The sequence below is a fragment of the Corvus moneduloides genome, chromosome 3, assembly GCF_009650955.1.
Source record: "Corvus moneduloides isolate bCorMon1 chromosome 3, bCorMon1.pri, whole genome shotgun sequence".
Classification (NCBI taxonomy): domain Eukaryota; kingdom Metazoa; phylum Chordata; class Aves; order Passeriformes; family Corvidae; genus Corvus; species Corvus moneduloides.
Genome location: NC_045478.1, coordinates 3,951,451 through 3,972,011, shown reverse-complemented (window position 1 = coordinate 3,972,011; position 20,561 = coordinate 3,951,451). Strand labels below are relative to the sequence as shown.

Genomic DNA, 20,561 nt, shown 5'->3' with positions numbered 1-20,561 from the left:
TCAGGATGGTCCAGGGGTCAGCAGTAAATGGGAGAGGATGTGGTATTAATTACAGAGGGTAAGTCTTAGACAAATCCAATTTCTTTCTTGCATAGATGGAATATATGGAATATACTTACACTTGGGTAAGGCTCAGTAGTGCACAACATCAAAAAAAACCATTATGCAATATCAAGAGAGTACACAATAAGGTTGCCAAACATCAAATCCCATGTCCCCTATTAAAAACAGATGGGATATTACCTTTTTCCATATTACCCATATGCTTTTAATACAGTTTCAGGATCTGATGCTGAAATATACTGCTGTCTGCTCCCATCCCAGCCCTGCTCCTCACAGCCTCCTCTGTAGATAAAGCCTGACATCTGGCAATGTCTGTGCAAATAGTGGCTTTAAGAGGCTGAAAAGAGCAAGACAGGGACAGAGGAAGGAGGGAGAGAAAGGGTTGTTTGTTGCTGTGGAGGAGAGGGAAAAACAACCTTCAAAAAGTGGGTCTAGGTATTGAATATCAATAAAATTTAGTATGTACAAAACCGACCAAGAACTCTCTAACTGGCAGACCTCAAAAGGGTGCTCCAGTGGGAAATTATTGTAGAGAAAAGGAGTTTCCTGTGTTGTTCTGTCAAAATGAGATGCAGGTCTGTTGCTGTATCTGTATGGAGATACAAATATAAAGCCACTACTGATAAAATGCATAGGAGGGTTTGTGGGCTGATAAATTACAAACAGAAAAGTCAAATATGGGGGCCCAGATCATGTGGGATGTAGGATTTGGGCAAACAGACAGAACTGGGTTCTGGAAAGTTAGAACCAAAAAGGAATTGAAGAATACAGTGAGCAAACAGAAGACCATGAGCTCTCCTGTTTCTGTGGGAGAATGGGTTAATGGGATCATTGAATTGTGCCAGTAGAAAATGGGATTTTATACCACTTTTGCCTTTGGCACAATACTGTACAATCATAGAATACCAGGTTGGGAGGAACCTCAATGATGGTGTGGTCCAACCTTTCTTGGAAAAATCATGGTCTAGTCAAGGTGGCCCAGCACTCTGTCCAGCTGAATCTTTAAAATGTTCAGAGCTGGGGAATCCACCAAGAAGGAAGCCTTAAGTCATGCACACTTCCAAAAGGATTCAGAAAACAGAGATAAAGAAAGAAAGAAACACTCACCAGAACTCAAACCTTCCAAATATTTTTCAAAGTAGACAGTGAAGTGATTTGATTATCTGAAGGTACATGGAGGAGGAGGAGGAAGATTCAATGCCCATAAAGTTACTGATGTAAAAGTGGAGGAAAGAACAGGAAGCTCTCATGAGAAGCTGAAGGCAGAGGCTGACGAGAAAATGGGCAAGTATTTGTGACAGCAAGAACAGGAATAGCATCCAACATCTAGACACATGTTCAGGTAGTACTGGATGTGTCCAGCTCTTGTATCATCAAGACCAGATGGTTATCTAGAATTTTAGCTAAAAAGAAAGATTGACACTAAGGCATCAAAGTGAAGAGTAGTGGCCTGTATCATGCAGGATATTGAAGTAAAAGATTAAATAGACTTTTGCGGCCTTAAATTTTAGAAGTATATGAATAAATGTTTAGATCTTCAAGATAGCTAAGACAACAACCCATCTTCAATAACACATCCCCACTGCCACATCAATTTATAAACATTCATAAATTTAATTGTTTAGAATTTAAGAGCTATGATAGCCTGAATTAACCCAATTCTTTATAGTTTCAAGGCAGACTTCCAGGAACCCTGTTCCTCATTTAAAGCACCACTGATATCTCTCCACCACAGAGATTCATAAGCACCAGCAGAAAAACATGGTAATTGATACTTGTGAGTCCAGCTAGTACTTGGGCATAGCTCTGACATCACAGAATCATAGAATGGTTTGTGTTGGAATGGACCTTAAAGATGATCTTGTTCCACCCCCTGCCATGGGCAGGGATACCTTCCAAAAGACCAGGTTGCTCCCAGTCCTGTCCAACCTGGCCTTGGACACTTGTAGGGATGGGGCAGCCACAGCTTCTCTGGGCAAGTCATGGAAATTTTATAAAGTGTTTCAGCATGGTTAATCATATTTCAGTTAATGGAGAACTTACTTAATAAGCAGATCAAGTGGATGAATTGCCTCACTACACTTAAATCAGTATCTGATGGTGATACATGTGCTGCTTACCTACTGTTACCTTCTGCTGGGGACAGCAAGGCAGACTCGGTCACCATTAAGGTATCAACTGGCAAGCCAAGACCACTCTGAAGGTCTCCAGTCTGATGAGTGTTGATAATTGTTCTGGCCAAACTCTTTAGGCTGTCACTTGTCAACCCATTTCTTGGACGATCCGGCAGATCACCAATCTCAACGATCAGCACTCTTGATGGACCAGCCCCATCAGGTGGATGCAGAGCTCGGGTGCTCCCTGGTTGTGTCCCCTCTTCCCATGGGCCATATCTGCTCTGAAAGGCTGTGCAAAATGCCATGTTGGGGCAATGATACCTCTTTTTGCTGGCATTGGCTGAGATTACCTTCAGCGTGCTTTCACCTCCCAGCACATTATGGGCTACTCTGACTTGGTCATGACCAATTTTCAAGAAATCAGCCAGTCGACGTACTATGATTGCCTCACCCTCTTCCCCAACAGCCTCATTTACAGTGAAAGCCACAAGAAGGGAAAGGCCAGCAACTATTTCCACGGGCTCCTTCTCATGAAGCAGAACATAGAGAAGGTTGTCCTCAAAGCTGAAGTAATTGGCTCCTGCCCCTTTGTTCATTGAAAAAGAAGATGGGGTCGGAGAGACATAATTCCCTTGGATGAAAACACGAAGGCTGAGTGGTTCAGTGAAGAATATGGCCAGGGGCAGCCTGGTTGTGTTTTGGCCACTGAGGAGGTAGAGTCTGAAAGCCAGAGGTGCCAAGTCTGGGAAGCAAACCGTGGTGAGTTTGGTGGACGGCAGAACAGAGAAGAAAGTAGAACGATGCTCTGCAGGGTAACACAAAGAAGGAGGGGTCTCATCACTGAAGGTATCCATAAAACTGTCAGTCATTGTAACTACTGGGAAGAGTCTCTGGCTGCTCACACTGGAGTCCAAGTTTTCTAAGATGACAAGTGCATGATCTGTCTGTTTGCAGAAGTAGCCTTGTACTGAGGGCTTGAAGAGGCACTTACTGTCATCTCTGTAAATTCCTGGAAGAGAATAAAGGGAGATGAGGAAAAGAAATTAACTGTTTCAGGCATCATCTCAAATTTTTTTTAATAGCTCCTTATTTTCCCACTCCAAATCTAAAGTCACTTTGTCAGTGCTAAAATTTTACACAGTCTTAAGAGAAGCCTGGGCACTGAGGGATATCAAATAGGTAGAAACTGCATCTACCTCTAGATGTCCTAGCACTGAAAATTGTTGAAGACTGAAAACAAATGACAGAGAAGCATCACATACACCTACCTTGCTCTTTCTAGATGCCAAACTATGATATCCATTGAACAAGCAGACATGCAAGACAGACATTTTGTCTGACCCAGCACTATGTTCCTCTGTCCCTGTGTCTTCTACATTTCCCTGGTCTCAAGCCTGCAGCAGGGTGATGAGTCAGGACATAAGTGCAGTTCTTTGGGAGGACAATTTAATTCTACAAAATGCTGTCTCATCCCGCTCACAAAGACTGTGCTTCAAACACAAAACACTAGAAAGGACCAGAACATCATTAACCTGCTCCAGTGATGAACCACCTCATCAAGTTCTAGAGCTGGAAGAAACCACCAGTTTCAGATACCTACAACTATAGGAGACCCTGACACATGTTCCAAATGTCCAAACTCCCAGTGCAGTCAGTGGAGATCTGGAATTTCAACCATTTTCTCACAGACAGGTGTCTAGATTTGTTTGGGATGCCCTGAGGTACCTGAGACGTGTGACACAGGGTCTACAGAAAACCTATGCCCTTCAAGAACACCACGCCACAGCACTAGAAATTACATTAAATACACATCTGTGAAAACTGAAACACACCCAATTCCACAGCCATCAATACAAAGAAGTTTAAAACCAATGAAATTCACCCTAAAATACTTCCGTTTAGTCATCTGGATTACACTTTACTATCCTCTAACTTTATTGACCAGAGGTGGAACCCTGTCACCGAAATACAAGTGCAGAGTGTCATGTGGACTTCTTTTGGTAGCTGCAACATTTGTAGATGTAACACACAATCGATGGGAGTGCAAAAGACACTTCAGGTCACACTTTGTTCTTTCACTGAATGTAACAGGGGTGAAGATCCTTACACATATCTCAGGATTTGCCAGTAAATCCCTTCCCAGGTGTCTCTGGAGACAAGTCAAGAGGATTCCTTCATGGAAGGCTCTGTAGAGAAGAGATGTAATCCACACAGTCTTCTGAGATAAAATCATAGACTCACAGAAAGGTTTGGGTTGAAAGGTTGGACCTTAAATATCATCTAGTTCCAACCTTTGCACTAGACCAGGTTTCTCAGAGCCCCATCCTACATGTCCTTGAACACTTTCAGGGGTGGGGAATCCACAGCTTCTCTGGGAGACCAGTACCTCAACATTCTCACAGTAAAGAATTTCTTCCCAATATCAAATTGAACCCTACTCTTGTTAGTTTGATGCCATTCCCCCCTTGTGCTGCCACTTCATACCTTTGTCAAAAGTCCTGAAAGGCACTATAAGTTTACAGTGTGCTCCATCTGAACAAATACAGGTCTCTGCTTTAAGATGAGAGAAATTGTGCCTCAGGCGCTAATGATGAGGTCACCACTGATTATAAAGAGAGAATAAAAGTAAATGAGTTCAGATATGGGCACCAAAACCATAAACATTTCTGCCTGGAGCATCTTAGGAAAAGATGTGTGTTTCTCTTTTTCCTTCCTCTCTTCAAAATAAAATCAAAGGAGGAATTTGCTGCTGTACCCAGTGAGAATCCTCCTTCCCTCACCCAGCCTGCTCCCTCCTTAGTCAGCTGTGCTCACAAATGTATTGGACAAAGTGTGGCCAATGTCCAAACTAACCCTGTGCTCCTCATTCAGTACTTGGGGACAGTATCCAGTTCACATAAAAAATAAGGGACAGCAACATCCCTGAGAGTCACAAACTTCTGGACGAATAAAAGGACATTAGGACAAAAGGACATCCCTTTTCAAGGACACACTATGTGAAAATTTCTGCCAGATAAAAGTAGCAGACTCCTAGAAAAGGAATGAACCGTGAGAAATATTGGATGGGGCTCTGAGCAACATGATCCAGTAGAAGGTGTCCCTTCCCACAAGAGGAGTGTTGGAACTGGATGATCTTTATGGTCTCTTCCAACCCAAGCCATTCTATGATTCAATTAAATAATTCTGGCCTCTTCCTTTAGGCACATCTCAAAGCCTGGATCCTGTGGGTACTCACCTACTACGTATTTGCAGGGGAATTGTCATGTGCAGACCATGGTCTGTGAGCATTCCCCAGTATGAGTTCTCCCTCTGCACGTCACCGAGGGAAGCTATGGAATTACATAATTGTCGAGCTCTGCTCAGGGAGGATGTCCAAGTGAGATGAGATCTGTACAAAACCCCCTATTTTTAGACATCAGTTTAAAATTTGCTTTCCTTTTCTTGCTTTTCCCCGTATTTTTTTGCTTTATCAGTGTAAGTACTTTGCAGTAGTATTTTGCTGTCGGTGTGCGCTGGAGGCAAAAAGAGAGCGAGGAACAACTCTGTTCAGAACAGAAGTGGAAATGCTGTGCTCAGAGACATTGGAATTGGCCCCGGAGCACTGGGAGGATGTGCCGTGCCACCGGCAGCCTGCCCACAAAGGCTGACACATCTCATCCACGGCTCTCCCGGAAACACCCCGTCTCCCCCTGGTGACATTTCTCATGTCTACAAATGGGATTCGATGATATTTCATGATTTCCCAGGACCTTCCTTTGCTCTGCCTGCCTTGCAAAGGGAGCTGGCTTGGTTTCCTGTTCACACTCACACACACACCCATGCACGCACACGCATCATTGCTTGTCTTCTTCCAAATGGCCTTATCTGCCAGTCACAATTTCTGCAGCCTGCAATTTCGATCACTTTTAAATGAAACCCATGCTGGCCTTAGTAATCATAATGTCATTTACAATTTACCACAAAACATGTTTATTCAGTTAGTAGCACATTGGAGAAAGAGAACTCCATATGAACTCGCCACTGAAGCCCTAATCTGATTATTTCCTCATGAAAATCCAAGCAGGGGTGCTTGTAAGAGAGGTCTGAGAGGAGAAGAAAAAGTGAGTCCTGGCCACAGCTGACTCTGATAATCAATGAGAACAGATAAGTGATGCGGCGTGTCATGGCCAGCAGCTAACCTGCCCCAGGGCTTTCCTCTAAAAAAGGCCAGAGTGGACAGGACTTAATAAATACTGAGTGACCACTGAATATTGAGCTGACATGTGCTATTTACATTGGTGATGAACAATAACAGTGATAAATTCCAGAAGCATCCCCCCGCAATGGGTGAAATTGGATTACAGAAGTTCTATTTGTACGTGTTTACACACGCACACACACACGTGTGTGAGAGGGAGAACAAACTGGGGAAAAAAGAAAGAGTCAACCATAGTCCCTAGAAATGTGTGGGAAAGATGGAGAAGATATTCATGTGCTACTGAACACCATGCTGGGATATTGTGCACCCCGTCAGAGGAAGGGGACATGTGTGCTTTGGGGTCATAAATTCACCTGTTTGTCCTGCTCCACACAAAAAGGAGAGAGAAATGATATGTGGAATGCGTGTGTGTCCACCTTCTGCAGGTAACTCCTCCACCTCAGCGACCAGGCTTTGCTTTCTGCAGGTTCCCCCCATCATCAAGGCAAATTTATTATTTATTTATATATATAAACACACCAGCACATACATCTAGATGAGATTTTAGCACTCAGGTTGCTTCTAGGGCTCCTGACAAATATTAACTTTATGTCAATATTTGTCCTTCCTGTCGTGAAATGAGGATTTTCCACCTCATTTCACATTTGAAAAGAAAAATGTGCCGAGGGGGCCCTCTTTGCTTAGGAAAAAAACCCACCACCACTACCACCACCACCTCATATCCTTTATTTAAAAAAATGGAGAGAGGTAGAAGGAGGGAAGAGCATTTTTTAAAATAGATGTTTTGACTTAAAGGCACATAGAGTCCTTTACAAGTCTCCTGTCTTTTCCCTTGTTCCCCAATGCCAAATAAATAAAATAAAATAAATTCTACATTTAAAATTGAATGAAATACATCAACATTAATGATTTTCCCCTTCAGGTTAACATCACCATTTGCTTCAATAATTTTTACCCATTTCGTGATAGATTTCGTAATTCATGGTACAAGGAAAAATAGAGCCTTTTTTGACAAAAACAAAAGGCTATGTCAGTTTTTTATCAAAATAAAATAAATCTCCCACAATTTTCTTTCCATCTGACTGGATTTGCCCGTCAGTTATTTCTAATTTAACTACAATTATAGCAACAAAAATATAAAAGCAAGGAGGGGAGGAAGGGGAAGGGGAGAAATAAATGGGACACTGTTTAGAAATTGCAATTCATTGGCCTTGGGCTGGCCAGCACATATCTTTGCTGAGGGGGAAATATTCATCAGCATTAACTGTTCCTTTTGACCTGCTGACATTCAAATGGGAAATAAAGGGGGAAAAAAAAGGCGTAGGAATAGCATCTTAGAAATCTAGAAAAGGTAAATTATTCTGAGTTCAGTTGCACAGGAAGGCACAGTGGTACAAATGTTTCTCACGTGATTGTGTACAAATGTGCTGGTTTTGGCTCAGACAGAGTTAATTTTCTTCACAGTAGCTGTTTTGTGCTGTGTTTTGGGTTTGTGCTGAAAATGGTGTTAATGACACAGAGATGTTTTCATTATTGCTGAGCAGGGCTTGCACGGAGTCGAGGCCTTTTCTGCTCCTCATCCCACCCATGAATGGGCTGGAGGTGCACAAGGATTTTGGAGGGAACACAGACAGGACAGCTGACCCCAGGTGACCCAAGGGATATCTCAGACCATGTGGGGTCTTGCTTAGCATATAAAGCTGGGGGAAGAAGAAGGAAGGGGAAGACATTTGGAGTGATGGCATTTGTCTTCCCAAGTCCCTGTTCCATGTGATGGGGTCCCACTGGGATGGCTGAACACCTGCCTGTCCATGGGAAGTGCTGAACGAATTCTTTGTTTTGCTTTGCTTGCTTACACAACTTTTACTTCCCCTGCTTAAAGGTCTTTATCTCAACCCACAAGTTTTCTCCCTTCTATCCTTCCAATTCTACCCCCCATCCCACCAGGGCAGAGTGAGTGAGGGGCTGTGTGGGGTTGAGTTGCCAGCTAGGGTTAAACCATGGGAACACGCACACACATAAACATGTACTCATAGCAGAGACCCATGTAAATAAAAATAGAGTGACTGTTTTAGGCTGTTAATTCTTTCTTTTAAAGAAAGTTATTTTGGAAGGAAATGAGTCTCATAACATCACTCTGTGTGGGGGTTTTATGCTCTCCTCTTTATCATTCTTCTATAAAAACCTTTGAACCCCCTAGCCAATTTTAGTCACATTTGTGGACTCAAAAATACTATGTTCCTTCAAGGTTTGTAAAAGTAGGCGCCCAAGTAGAAAAAAGACATTTATTAGTGTTTTCTTTGAAGGAAGGTCTGTAGTATAACTCTCTTCTTACACTTCCTGAGATCTGCATTCACCCTTCCCTTCCACATGCAAATTCAAAGAAAAACCAGTGTAGTACATGAAGTATTTGCTCTTGCATTCATTGTGTACATGTTTTGATATGGCCACACACATTGTAACTATTTATTCTCTGTAAAATCAAGTGTCATTTGCCTCTTTCATACAGTTATACATTTTTATGTTTGCATCAACCCTTCAGAGCTCCCCATGCTGAGAGGGAAGGCCCATGTTACAATATATCTCTCCCAGTCATGAACAAAAAATTACAGTTTTACAGTTCCCAGAGACTATAATAATAACTCATTCTTGATGTCAAAGCATCAGTGCACAAATAAGGTCTTAAGAAGAGAGACCAGCAACTCTCCGAGGTCAGAATTCTCTCCAACAGGGATCAAAAAGAGTATGGGAACAAAGCATGCATATAGCAATGTTCACCCAAAGTGCTCCTCAAGCTTTCAGTGATTTACAGGTCAGAAACCTCTTGAGTTAGAGAGATCTTTGTTGGTCTTTGCATTTGAGAGAAAACACCAAACCTGTCTCACAAACCCACGAAAAGCTGGGGAGGAGAATAACCCAGCCAGGAGAAAATATCTTGAGCCCTCTCAAAGGAGACAGGTCAGTAAATCTGGAAGAGCCCTTTAGTGAGGTTGCCCAGACCAGGCTGGATTAAGGGATTTTCCTTACAGTTTCACAAATCTGAATTGCAAGGCGCCACACCTGGGAATACCTGTGTCCAGAAGACTTAGCTGGAACTGAGCTGCCAGAGAATTTTATCCATCAAAAATTATAAAATAACAAGTGCCAAGTCAGTTTCTAGTCCCTGAGGCCAGCTGGCATGGCAGTCCCCTAGTATTAAAGTCACTGAGCCTCCAGAAGACAGTGGTCATCTCCAAACTGCTCTTTTGAACTGGATCCTGACTTGTGCTAATTTCTAGAAAGCACCTGGGAGTTATTTTGGACACTACTGGGTTGTCTGGGACAAAAGGGGGGGTGGAGCTGTGCTCTTGATGCAACAGGAAGCTCCAGTGTCCGTACCCCAGTTCTGCTTGACTGGGCCCATTCCTGGTACTGCCAGCACTGGTCCAGAGCAGCTTGTCCATAATTTTATTAAACTTAATCAGAAAGACACAACTGGGAAGGATTTTGTCTGCATTATTATTCATGATTTGGGAACTTTAGTCATTTTTGCCATCCTGACAACACAAAAGTCTCCATAATACTTATTTCAAGAACAAATCCAATGCAGTGACAGAAGTGTTACCTGCCATTATACTCTGCATGGAGTCAAAAATGGTTAAACAGCCCTGACTGGAGCTTTTAGAAGGTCTCATGAAGCAAGCAAGACAAACAAACTATTCCCACAAACCTCTTGAAGCCATTAACCACCATCCAAAGAGCCAGTAACTGTGTGAGATGGGTCTTGTCTCCCAGGAAAGACAAATAGAAATGCAAAGAGAAACATTTTTTGTTCGCTATTATGTCACCTTTGAAAAACATGTTGTTCTGCAAATATTAGGTTTTTTCTCTTGTTGCTACCAAAGCTTTTCCCATTTTCTTCCCCTTGCAGATAATCCTGATTTCCTTCAGTTGTTTTTAAAAGGATTTTTCTCTCCTCCTGACCAGCAACCTCGCTGACTGAAGCTTTAGTCACACTGAGACCTGTGGCTCAACATAAAGGTGAGGGGCAGCAAACAGCTGAGCTTTTGCCAACACAACTCCAGTCGCCATCTCTCTGGTCTAGGATTGATAAAATTACTACCACCACCACCACCTGAAAGCAGAATAGCAATTTTGTCAAATGCCAGACCTAAAAATGAATGTGGCTGTGCCACGCACTGCTCTGAGCTGTGGATATAATGAGTTTTGAATGGGAAGTCCCGGACACAATAAATCTGTGCCATATGTGACCATTTCCTGTGTCAGTTCCTTTCTCATAACCAGTGGAGGCTTCGCCCTCCCCCTCACTTTCCCTTTCATGACCCCACACCAGGGCTCTGAAATCTTTCAGGGCTGCTTTTGGGCCCCAGGCCTTTCCACAGCAGTTGCATAAATAAATGAGTTTGACAGCAAACATCATAATGGTTACGGTAATTTGTGCTCCACACAAGTGCTTGTGCTACTCGCTAGAGAAACGGGGGAGGAAAGAGCTTGTTTTGTTACCACAAATGAAAGTATGTTCTCTGACAAGTGGTGAAAGAATTAGTCAAATAAACTTGAACCCTATTCAGAACATCGCTGTTATGGACAGGGAGGTTCTCAGCTTTGCTTTCCCTCCTTGGCCTACAGTCACTGCAAAGACAAATCATCCTTTTCTTCTGCAAAAATAAAGTTAGGACATAAGATGAACTGCCTCAAAATAAACTTTTCAGGGAACTCCACTTTACTGCTATTATTATTATCATTTCTTCCCAAAGAGAACCGTTCTTTGGTCCTGGGAACTCACTCACAAAGAGACTGAATGATTTTCCTTTAGAAGCAGGCTAGAAGGAAAATGCCAAATACCTGCAGTCTCTGGAAATATTTGGGCTAGAAATAAGCTTTAAAATGACAATAATTTCTATGAGAAATAGCTGGCGAGGGCAAAACAAAATCTATTATTTGTTCTAATTTTTCCCTTTTTGATTCATTAGCAAATCACACATTTTGTCCAAATTGCAAACTTTTACTAACTTTTCAAGTTTCCCTGAGAAATTATAATATTTTTTGTCTGTGTAAATTTTTTTCTGTAAAACTGTGTTATCAAACCCCCTTTTTTTTCCCCCAGCAATATCATTTTTAAAAGAACATGTTTCATATATAATAATTTCAGCCCAGGAAGATCACAGACATTTCACTTACCATAGCAAAGGGCATGATTAGTTTATAGAAGCTTTATAAAAATTGTTAGGAAGGAAGGTTGGTTTCCCATGTCCAGTCCAGGAAAACAAAATAAAGGTACTAAAATTTTAACCAGAGAGGCTCAGTCTGGAAATTAGAAGACCATCTTTCTAGTTAAAAAAAAATGTAAGTAGCAAGAGCTTGAAACCAACTGATTAGGAACCTGGTGGAACTAACACAAGTGAAGGGTTTTTTAGCAAGTTATATTAATTTCTTTTTGGGAACACTGTAATTACAGATATCACTTTGGAGCCTTTCTTTCTTTCTTTCTTTCTTTCTTTCTTTCTTTCTTTCTTTCTTTCTTTCTTTCTTTCTTTCTTTCTTTCTTTCCCTTCTTTCTTTCTTTCTTTCTTTCTTTCTTCCTTTCCCCATCTAAGTTACAAAAAAATGTTAAAATCTTGCTCGTACCTGCCTTGGCTGAAGGTTCAGTTCAAGAGCTTGTGCTCATAACAAAAAGGTTCACAAGCACAAGAGTCCCTGTGACATTATTAGGGTGATTTTCAGCAATATTAGTCCTGTATGGGCTGTGGACTTGAATCTTAAAGCAGAAGGATTTCATTATGGGTACAGACAGCTATATTATGCCATGACATATTTATGACAATGAACAGTAATGGGAGGAGAGTATTTTAAGCCTTGGAAGTCGAAATTAATCTGAGAGCACAGTGCAGAATCAGAGCACCTATGAAAACATATTGAAGAGCTAAAATTTGAGACACAAAGGCTACAGTCATTATCTGGGCACATAGAATGGGATTCGTCACATTAATTCTAGCTGCCTAAATGTTAAGCGTCTAGTCTAAGCTAATTGTCTTGTCTAAGTCGTTCATCTAGACAATAATCATTAGAGAGAGGGAGAGGAGAGACTTTTAGAGGGTCATTCATTCCTGCTTTTCTTTGGATGGATTGTGTCACTTCTGGAGGTATCTGTCTCTGCTGGCTATGTGGGGAGCCTAGGCAGATATTTTGGACTGAAGACCTGTCTTTAGAATCAGAGAATCACTGAATCATTAAGTCTGGAAAAGATCTCAAAGATCATCAAGGCCAACCTTTGACCGATCGCCACCCTGCCATTAAGCCATAACACTAAGTGCCAGTGCCATTGGGTAAAATGAGTCCAAGCACTAATGATGTTGCTAATGAGGCTTGTGGAGCAGCCAGGCCAATCCATGTTCATGATCTGAAATAAGTGAAAAATGACAGCTCTGTACACACCTCTAAGTAACCATGTTCTCCAGTTTTGAATAAGAGGAAAGAGAGAAAGGAGGGAGATGAAGCCACTACCATCAAGATAAAAAAAATAAAAAGAAAACTCTCCTCTCCCTGACAGAGATATAAACAAGCTACAAACAAATTTTTGAGGAAGACCCTGAAAAAGACCAAACTCTGTGTTTGGCTTTTGTATCTGTGATTAACAAGCCGTGGTACTCCTCGCATGTGTAAGGAGCAGTCACCCTGCAAACCAAGGCTCTGTCTGCTCCTGAACAGTGCAGCTCACACAGGAAACAGAGGGGGCCCTCAGCAAAGTACCTTGGAAAGCCCAAAATTAGAGAACTTACCCAAAAAAAGTTGAGTAAACAGAAAAAGACCATAAAATATTATTTCTAACCTCTGGAACCAACATGGATGCAGGAACGGAAGCACACTGGTTTCAAACGCCACTTCCAAAAAATCAAATGTGTCTGTAGCCATAGTCCAAAAATGCCTACAATGAATCTTGGGGAAAAAAATGGGCCAGAAGAGATTTACAAATGTCAAACTTCCAATATTTCAAAATTCTGCTCCGAGCAAGGCTAACTACAAAGTTATATCAGGCTTCTGGAGGGCTTTATCACAAATCATAGTACACCTACATTTAAGGCTTTTAAGTTTCAGAGGACAAAACTCCCAGATTAGAGTATGTCCAGAGGAGCTGCTGGGGTTGAAAATGGCTTGGAGAAGATCTGTGATCCTGATGACACTGTCATGCATAACTTCAGATGCTTACAAGACTGTTTGAAGAAGCCTTGAGGGTTGATTTTGCAAATAGTTTTTATACTCATATACTATTTCAGGTAGTCCAAGGTCTGTTCCTTGTCCCATCCCAAGTCTTCTGGATAGCTCCAACAGGAAAAGAGTATGTTTGGAGGTGGAACATCTCTTGTACTTTACCAGCGAGTGTTCTTCATGTTCATATAAACATGAATGGACAGAGTCACACTGATGCTGGTTGTGCGGTGTGATGCCCATGGAGAAAAATAGTAAGGCTATCGGTGGAGCACTGAAAACATCCACCAGTCCTGATTGTCCTGCTCTAACTAGTAAGGATCACTTCCTTTATACTTCATTCCAGACTTACTAGTGAGCTGTTTGAAATTTCACACAGCCCTTGGAGTTATTTTGACCAGGGAGTATATTTAAAACTCATTGTGCCTAATGTTGTCTTTCTACAATTGAGAAGTAATCAGGAAAGACGTGAAAATAAATAGACAAGTGAGAGGCAAAATGAAATATGAAGTGGCTAGAAAGGAGTCTGCTCTCTAATGTATTTTTTCAGCTTATTATTGTAAAAGCCCAGAGCAAAAGAGTAGCTTTGAAGAGTCTTTTGTTAATAGTGGAAAGGTTGTCTTTATATTTTTCTTAACTTTTTATTTATTAACCATGCTGCACAGGGTACTTCCATAAGTGATGGCCAAGTTTCAGGTTTCAGGGACTTGTTTAGTCTGAAAACATCCCAGGCTGCATTGGGAAGCATAAAAGAGAAGTAACAGGCCAGTGTACAGTGTTAGAAGGAAGTAAAAGCGAATTGCATTTGTTCTCTCCTTTTCCCTGTAATTTCTGGTGGCTGAGCTTGTAAAGGTTTGGATGTCCTGTTTGGATGGTTAAGATGCATTCCCAGCAGGCCACTTCCTCAGGTGGTCTAGCTGATGACAGCATGAGGCCAATGTAAAACAGCTGATGTGTTGACCCTATCTGACAATAAAATTATAAAGCTGCATTCCTACACTGGGCAATCCTCCAGATCATCGTGAAAAATAGAAAATAAATGTAATTGAGGGCACTTACCTTATGCTCAAGCCCTAAACCATGACAGTCAATAACATTTTTGAGACTCTTGGTGTTGGGGCATTATGTATTTATTTATCATTGCCCTGATTACAGGGCTAAGTGTAAAAATATTCAGTTTCTACAAAACCTCATCAAAGCTGTCAGGTGATAAAATATTATCTATGCACATTAAACCAGAGAGGTGCATTAGGAAGATTTGTTTCTTTGAGAGTTTTTAGTGTTTTAGCACCAGGGAAAAAAAAAAAGAGCACTGATACTGTATTAGGATAGGCAGAACAATTCAGGACTCTCCAAGGCTTCTTAGCTCAGGCATCCTGCAGGAATTTAAAGGATGCCCTTCATGTATAATAGTTTACATTATCTAACTTTCATGAAGAGAATTGTCAACATGGACAATTTTGGTCTGGTTTTTTTTTGGTATAACACCCACATTGCCAGACACACACATCAGACAAGCACAAGCATGACTTTTACTTGTTTATTGCTTGGCATCAAAAATATCAGAACACATTTAATTTTCTGGACACACCAATTGAAAATCTCAGCTGAAAAGCTCTCAGCAGGGACCTCCACAGGCTTTTCTGATGGTTTGGGCCATCAGGGAGTGTCTTTCAGCACCCTGAAGAGCCAAGACTTTTTGGAGAACCTTCAAAGAGCCCATCTGGCAGGGTTTGTTCAGATTTCACAAGTCTCATGTGGCAGTCACAGGGGACAGCAAGCTGGAGACTTGTAGAACATGTTTGTATCCCAGTAGGTTGGAAAGGCTTGTTCCAGAGGCAGAGTACACAAAGTACTCAGTGCTAAGTGCCAAGGCTAATCCAGCATGTAGAAAACTGGTGCAAGCCATTTCCAAACCTGCCTTGCCTTATCAAGACAATCTGGGCTACAACCACTCTCCATGAAAGCCACAGAAATTCTGTTTACGTATAATTCCCCTTTCCAACACAAATCCTACCCAAAAGGGTGGTATTTTATGCCAAGCTGTTGTTAAAAATGGATTCACATTTTCCTGAACGTTGTGTTTCCCTGGGGTCCCAAAATGGTTAATAATACTGGCAACACTACAGCCAGGAACCTGAATGCCCAGCCTGAAGGATGTGCTGTGGAAAGCAACGCTGTGCTGCCATGGACATGGAGGGGAGGAGGAATATGAGGGAATCTCAGCTTTTTCCTTTTGCTCTCCATGTCTCATATGGAACAGGAGCTCAGACAGAGACGCCTCAGAAGTAGAGGTCTGAATTTAATAAAGCTGTCTGGGGGGAGGGAGACAGGGAAGAGAAGATCATGAAGATAAGAGAGGCAGAGAAAGCAAGGCAGGAGAAGAAAGGACATTACAGCTGGCTGGTGATGGCTGTGCCCTTTCAGACTCAAGTGGGCGGAAGTGAAATATTTGTTTAAGAGGCAGGACACCAGTTCATTATGGAAAGAATAGGAAAGAAAAAAATAATGGTTTATAGTTTGGACATATATTTCCATGCCACTGTAATGAGGACAGGCCAAAGGCAAGGGAAGACAAGGATAATGGCAAGATGCTGCAACGTAATTAATAGGGCTGCTGGATTTCATCACAATTTTGGGGGATATTGGAATGACCATTTAAATTCAGTGCAGCTACACCTACGGTATGCAAGAAGCTGAACCCCTGTTTAGGAAAATAATCTCTTTCAAGGAAACAATTCCACAGATTAGCATAATCAAAGGGTCTCTTTGCTTCCCCACTTCTGCAACCTTTCTCCTGTTTCAACTTGAAGAATTAAAGTTAATTGAGGGGAGCAGGGAGGAGGAGGAAGCTCATCTCATCCTCACTGACACAGCCCCCTCCACCAAGGTACCAAGTTGACTTCCTTAAAGAAAAAATTAGCAAATGCACTGCCAAAGATCCCATCTAAGGATGCTTTTTTCTTTTCCATAAGATTCTGTTTGTTAGAAAAACCAAAAAAGGACACCAGAGGGAAAATAAATGCAGATACATTTTTAATGCATGCATTTAATTTTCAGAACATGGTGGGCACTTCAGTGCCAGGCACTGGAACTGCAAGGGAGAATTTATCTAATCAGTCCTCCATGTCCCTGCTTCATTGACATAATGTGGTCCTGCCGATTAAAGCACTCCAATCTCTGCCTTTTCCTTCTCTTTCATACTAAAATTATTGATGTGCTTTGTACAATGTGTAATTGCCATTATTGTATATGTGCCTGGAGCATGTGCAGAGCTGAAATTGAAATAAATAAGCAAACAAAAATCATACGATAGTGAGCCTCTGATGGTATGGTGGGGGTTGGTGCTGTGGTATCACAAGCTGAAAATAGGATTTCATACTGCTGTGACCGGTTTTGATAGAGTGAGATTTGATAAGACTGAAAGAAAGGCTGCTGTGATCCTCCAGCCTGACCTCTTCTTTTCATACAGCACAGACCGCCAGTAAACACCCAAATCAAAGTACCTCTTTTAGCATCCTGGGTCTGAGCCTCACCATCCAGGGATGTCACCAGAGCAGTCCTGATTTGCATCACCTGAGGATCTTGCCCAGTATCACACGATCACTTTTGCTCCATCCCTTTCTCTCCCTCTCACAGACATGCAGTAGATTTGTTCTTTACATTTAATTTATGCAAGCAAGGCACAGAATACATTTCAGTAACGCCAATTAGATACGCACTAATTTCTTCTCTGTGAAATAGCAGTAAGTAATTAATCAGAATTTTGATCACAACTCAGTTGGCAATTCTAATTGCACTTGTCATTTCCACAGCAAATACAGAATCATCTTTTTTGCCGAGTACTCTCTTCCTAAACATCCAGGGGTGCTAGAAGCAAAACATTTCCAAGAACTAGATACTGTCTCTATCAACCAGCAGCCTTAATACCTTTGGACTGAAGGTTAGTGGGTTCAGTCCATGGCCGTGTTTTATTTCAAGCTTCATCATAATTTTAAAGGGAATAGCTCGTGGCAGGCTGGCTGCTTGCCTGGGGGAGGGGGGATTCTGCCTCATGAAATTATGAGGAAGGATAAAAGCTAGCAGCTCACTCCATTAAAAATCTTCTGGGAGAGCACTAAAGATGCCTGACCTTTGCACGAGCATCCAGCAGGCATCCAAGGGACATATGGACGTTGATCAGATCTGTGCCATCAAAGCCCACGCAATATCTCAGAGGCACCACATCCACGTCTCACCTCTAGGCACTACCAGGCATCCCAGGAGCAAATAGGATGATCAGGGGAGATCAATACCCTGTGTTTCACTGAAACAGTGCATCCATGACTGTTTAGGGATTATCCTGACGGTTTGTGCAAACTGACAGTGCTGGTTTGGAGCAAGAATGAGTTAAGATTATCTGCCTGGATGGTGCTATGGCCAGGGGTCTGTGGAGAGACGACTCCCCTTTGCTATGCTTCAAAAAGCTGTCAGTGAGATCCTCCTCAGATGGCTTAGAGGAAAGAAGAAAGAGAGCAGGAAGAGAAAGGGAGATATACCTTTTAGGAGCTGAGCCCTACAGAGACCTATACCAGATCCAGCCTCCAGTTCCAGCACGGCAGTTCACCTGCTCCTGCTGGAAGAAAGGGCTTCCAAGGACCTGACAGATACAGTCCAGTTTAGTAATCAGATTCTTCACATAATTCAAGCTCAGATAGTTAATATTTTCCCAGGTAATCCCAAATCATACAGTAAGTTTGGGAACCACCAAAACTGAGATCTCAATTCTGCCAACTTAATAACAAGTGAAAAGACATTTACGAGAAGTGTAAAGGCACTTTATGCAAGAAGCCTCTGCATAGAATATGTTGTGATCCAGAACAGCTCTGGCTCTAGCCTTACATACAATTTGAGCAAGCAGCACCAAAAATTGCCAATTTGAAGGCTGCCCAAGCATCTCCTGTGCTTCCCAAATTGTTCTCCTCCCTGCCCTAAGCAGTAGAAATCACTGAAAGAACAGGAAGGCACTGCTCAGCCCTTCCCTTTGCTTCATTCTCCAATGCTCTTGTTTTTATTCCATATTTGAGAGATCAGTAAGACAGAGGGAAACTGTAACCTCTCAGATTTTCTACTCTCAGGAACCAAACTTCTTTCATAGAAGGGGGAATAACTCTCAACATTAGTGATGACAGTGGGGACTGAAGAGGGTCAGAACACCTCAGAACTTAGCTATGAATATTGAAGCCAGGAGCAATGTCTGTGATTTTGGCGGGCTGAATTTCTTTCATAAGGGACAGAAAAATAAACAGAATAAATGTCTGAACTGCCACAGAGACTTTTCTTTGTCTAGGGTTGGGGTAGGGATGGCATGTTAAACATGCTGTCCATGATGAAAAGCCTCAAAAGCTTGAATCATACATTTTCCAGGCTCAACTCCACCTTCTGGGACACACTGGGGTACAGACATTTTCCATTAGTCTTTAAAAGAGGTACACTGAGGCTATGTCCACACTTATGAAGGTTTATGCCTTAGCCCTAGTACTCAATCACTAATATTTTACATTCCTAGAACAATGCTTGGCATGTTTTTTTGTCTAGGTCATCTAGCACTGACCAAAACTGTGTCTAGGGACTGTCTGAGGCTTAATATGATTTGTGACCATCCTAATATGGATGCAACAAATCTGGTCTGGAGCAAAAGGGATTTAATAATTATATATATGGCCACACTAAGAGCTGGCCATGGGCAGGGACACCTTTCACTAGACCAGGTTGCTCAAAAACCCATCCAACCTGGCCTTGAATACTTCCAGGTATGAGGATATGTCCAATTTCAAGCCACTCAGGAGCATGGGAGGCACTGGTAGAGTTAAAAGTGAGGTTGCCACCATGAGGATTTTCATTGCCAGCTCTCCATACTCCAACAGAATCAGCAATGACTTTGTCGACTATCTAAATATAGCTGAGAAACCCTAAAAAGACAAAAAAGAACAAAAACTGTTCCAAAAATGTAACACATAAACTGGAAAAGAGAAAGGATGCCTTTTAATTCACTATAGTCAGAGTTGCTTAATCACCTCAGAGGTGGAAAATGAAAAGGAAACAGCAGCTCTTGGAACCTGAGCATTTTGAAGACACACAACAACACAGATTTATGAAGACAACAGATCATGTCCCAGATTAGTTACAGCAGCCAAAAGGGGAAAATAAGATCTTTAAAACCAGAGGCAGTGGGATACAATCAGACTAGTGTAAAAAACATCAGCCTCAACACAGATTTTAAGTAATGGATAGTCCTGAAGAGACACTCTAGCTACATCTTCACTAGTAAATTAAAAGTGCCCAGAAGTATTCCCAGACACCGAGGCCAACTGCCACGATCTGGTTGCATTCGTCTTTTAAACTCTGTTTTAAAAGCAGAATGGATTCATCCACCAGACCAGCTGGGAATGTTCCTTGGCACACGCAAACTCCCAAACTGCTCCCAAGAACCCAAGAATTTTTTGGGAGAGTATTACTTGGCCCAGGACAAAAGCATGCCAGGGGCTGTGGTAAGCATTTTTGCAGAGCAGTGGATTGCATCTCTGTGTGATTTTATTTATCTTAGCATGGACATCACCCCTGTCCACCTGAACTTCTGCCCTTGGAGAGTGCTTCTGTGCCCACAAATTTACCTGCAAACTTAACAGAGGACACAGGCCATGTCAGACAAAGAGGAATCCCAAACCTAAGGAAACGAACAGGGAAACCTGCAGCCCAGATAATTTCTGGGCCTGTTTGAGAGAAGAGTTCACACCCAGAGGAAAAGACCAAGCAGATGTTGTGTGACATATTTGGCCTTCTTTTGGCATTGTTGAAGGTTGCTGAACATCATCACGCTCTGGAAGTTCAGAGTCACACAATGGTTTGGGTCGAAGGGACCTTTAAATATTGTCTAGTTCCAGCCCCCTGCTATGGGCAGGGACACCTTTCACTAGAACACTGACATTTTCTTGTAC

The 20,561-nt window shown here is 42.1% G+C and overlaps 1 protein-coding gene across 2 annotated transcripts in view; it reads right to left on the bottom strand.

Annotated features, from left to right (window-relative positions):
* Window positions 1-20,561, bottom strand: part of PKHD1 (PKHD1 ciliary IPT domain containing fibrocystin/polyductin) — a 244,280-nt gene that overhangs the window by 25,631 nt on the left and 198,088 nt on the right. For both annotated transcript variants that reach the window (XM_032104486.1, XM_032104487.1), the window contains exon 60: window positions 2,184-3,189. In XM_032104486.1, the coding sequence (XP_031960377.1) occupies window positions 2,184-3,189 (1,006 nt within the window). The remainder of the gene's footprint in view (window positions 1-2,183; window positions 3,190-20,561) is intronic.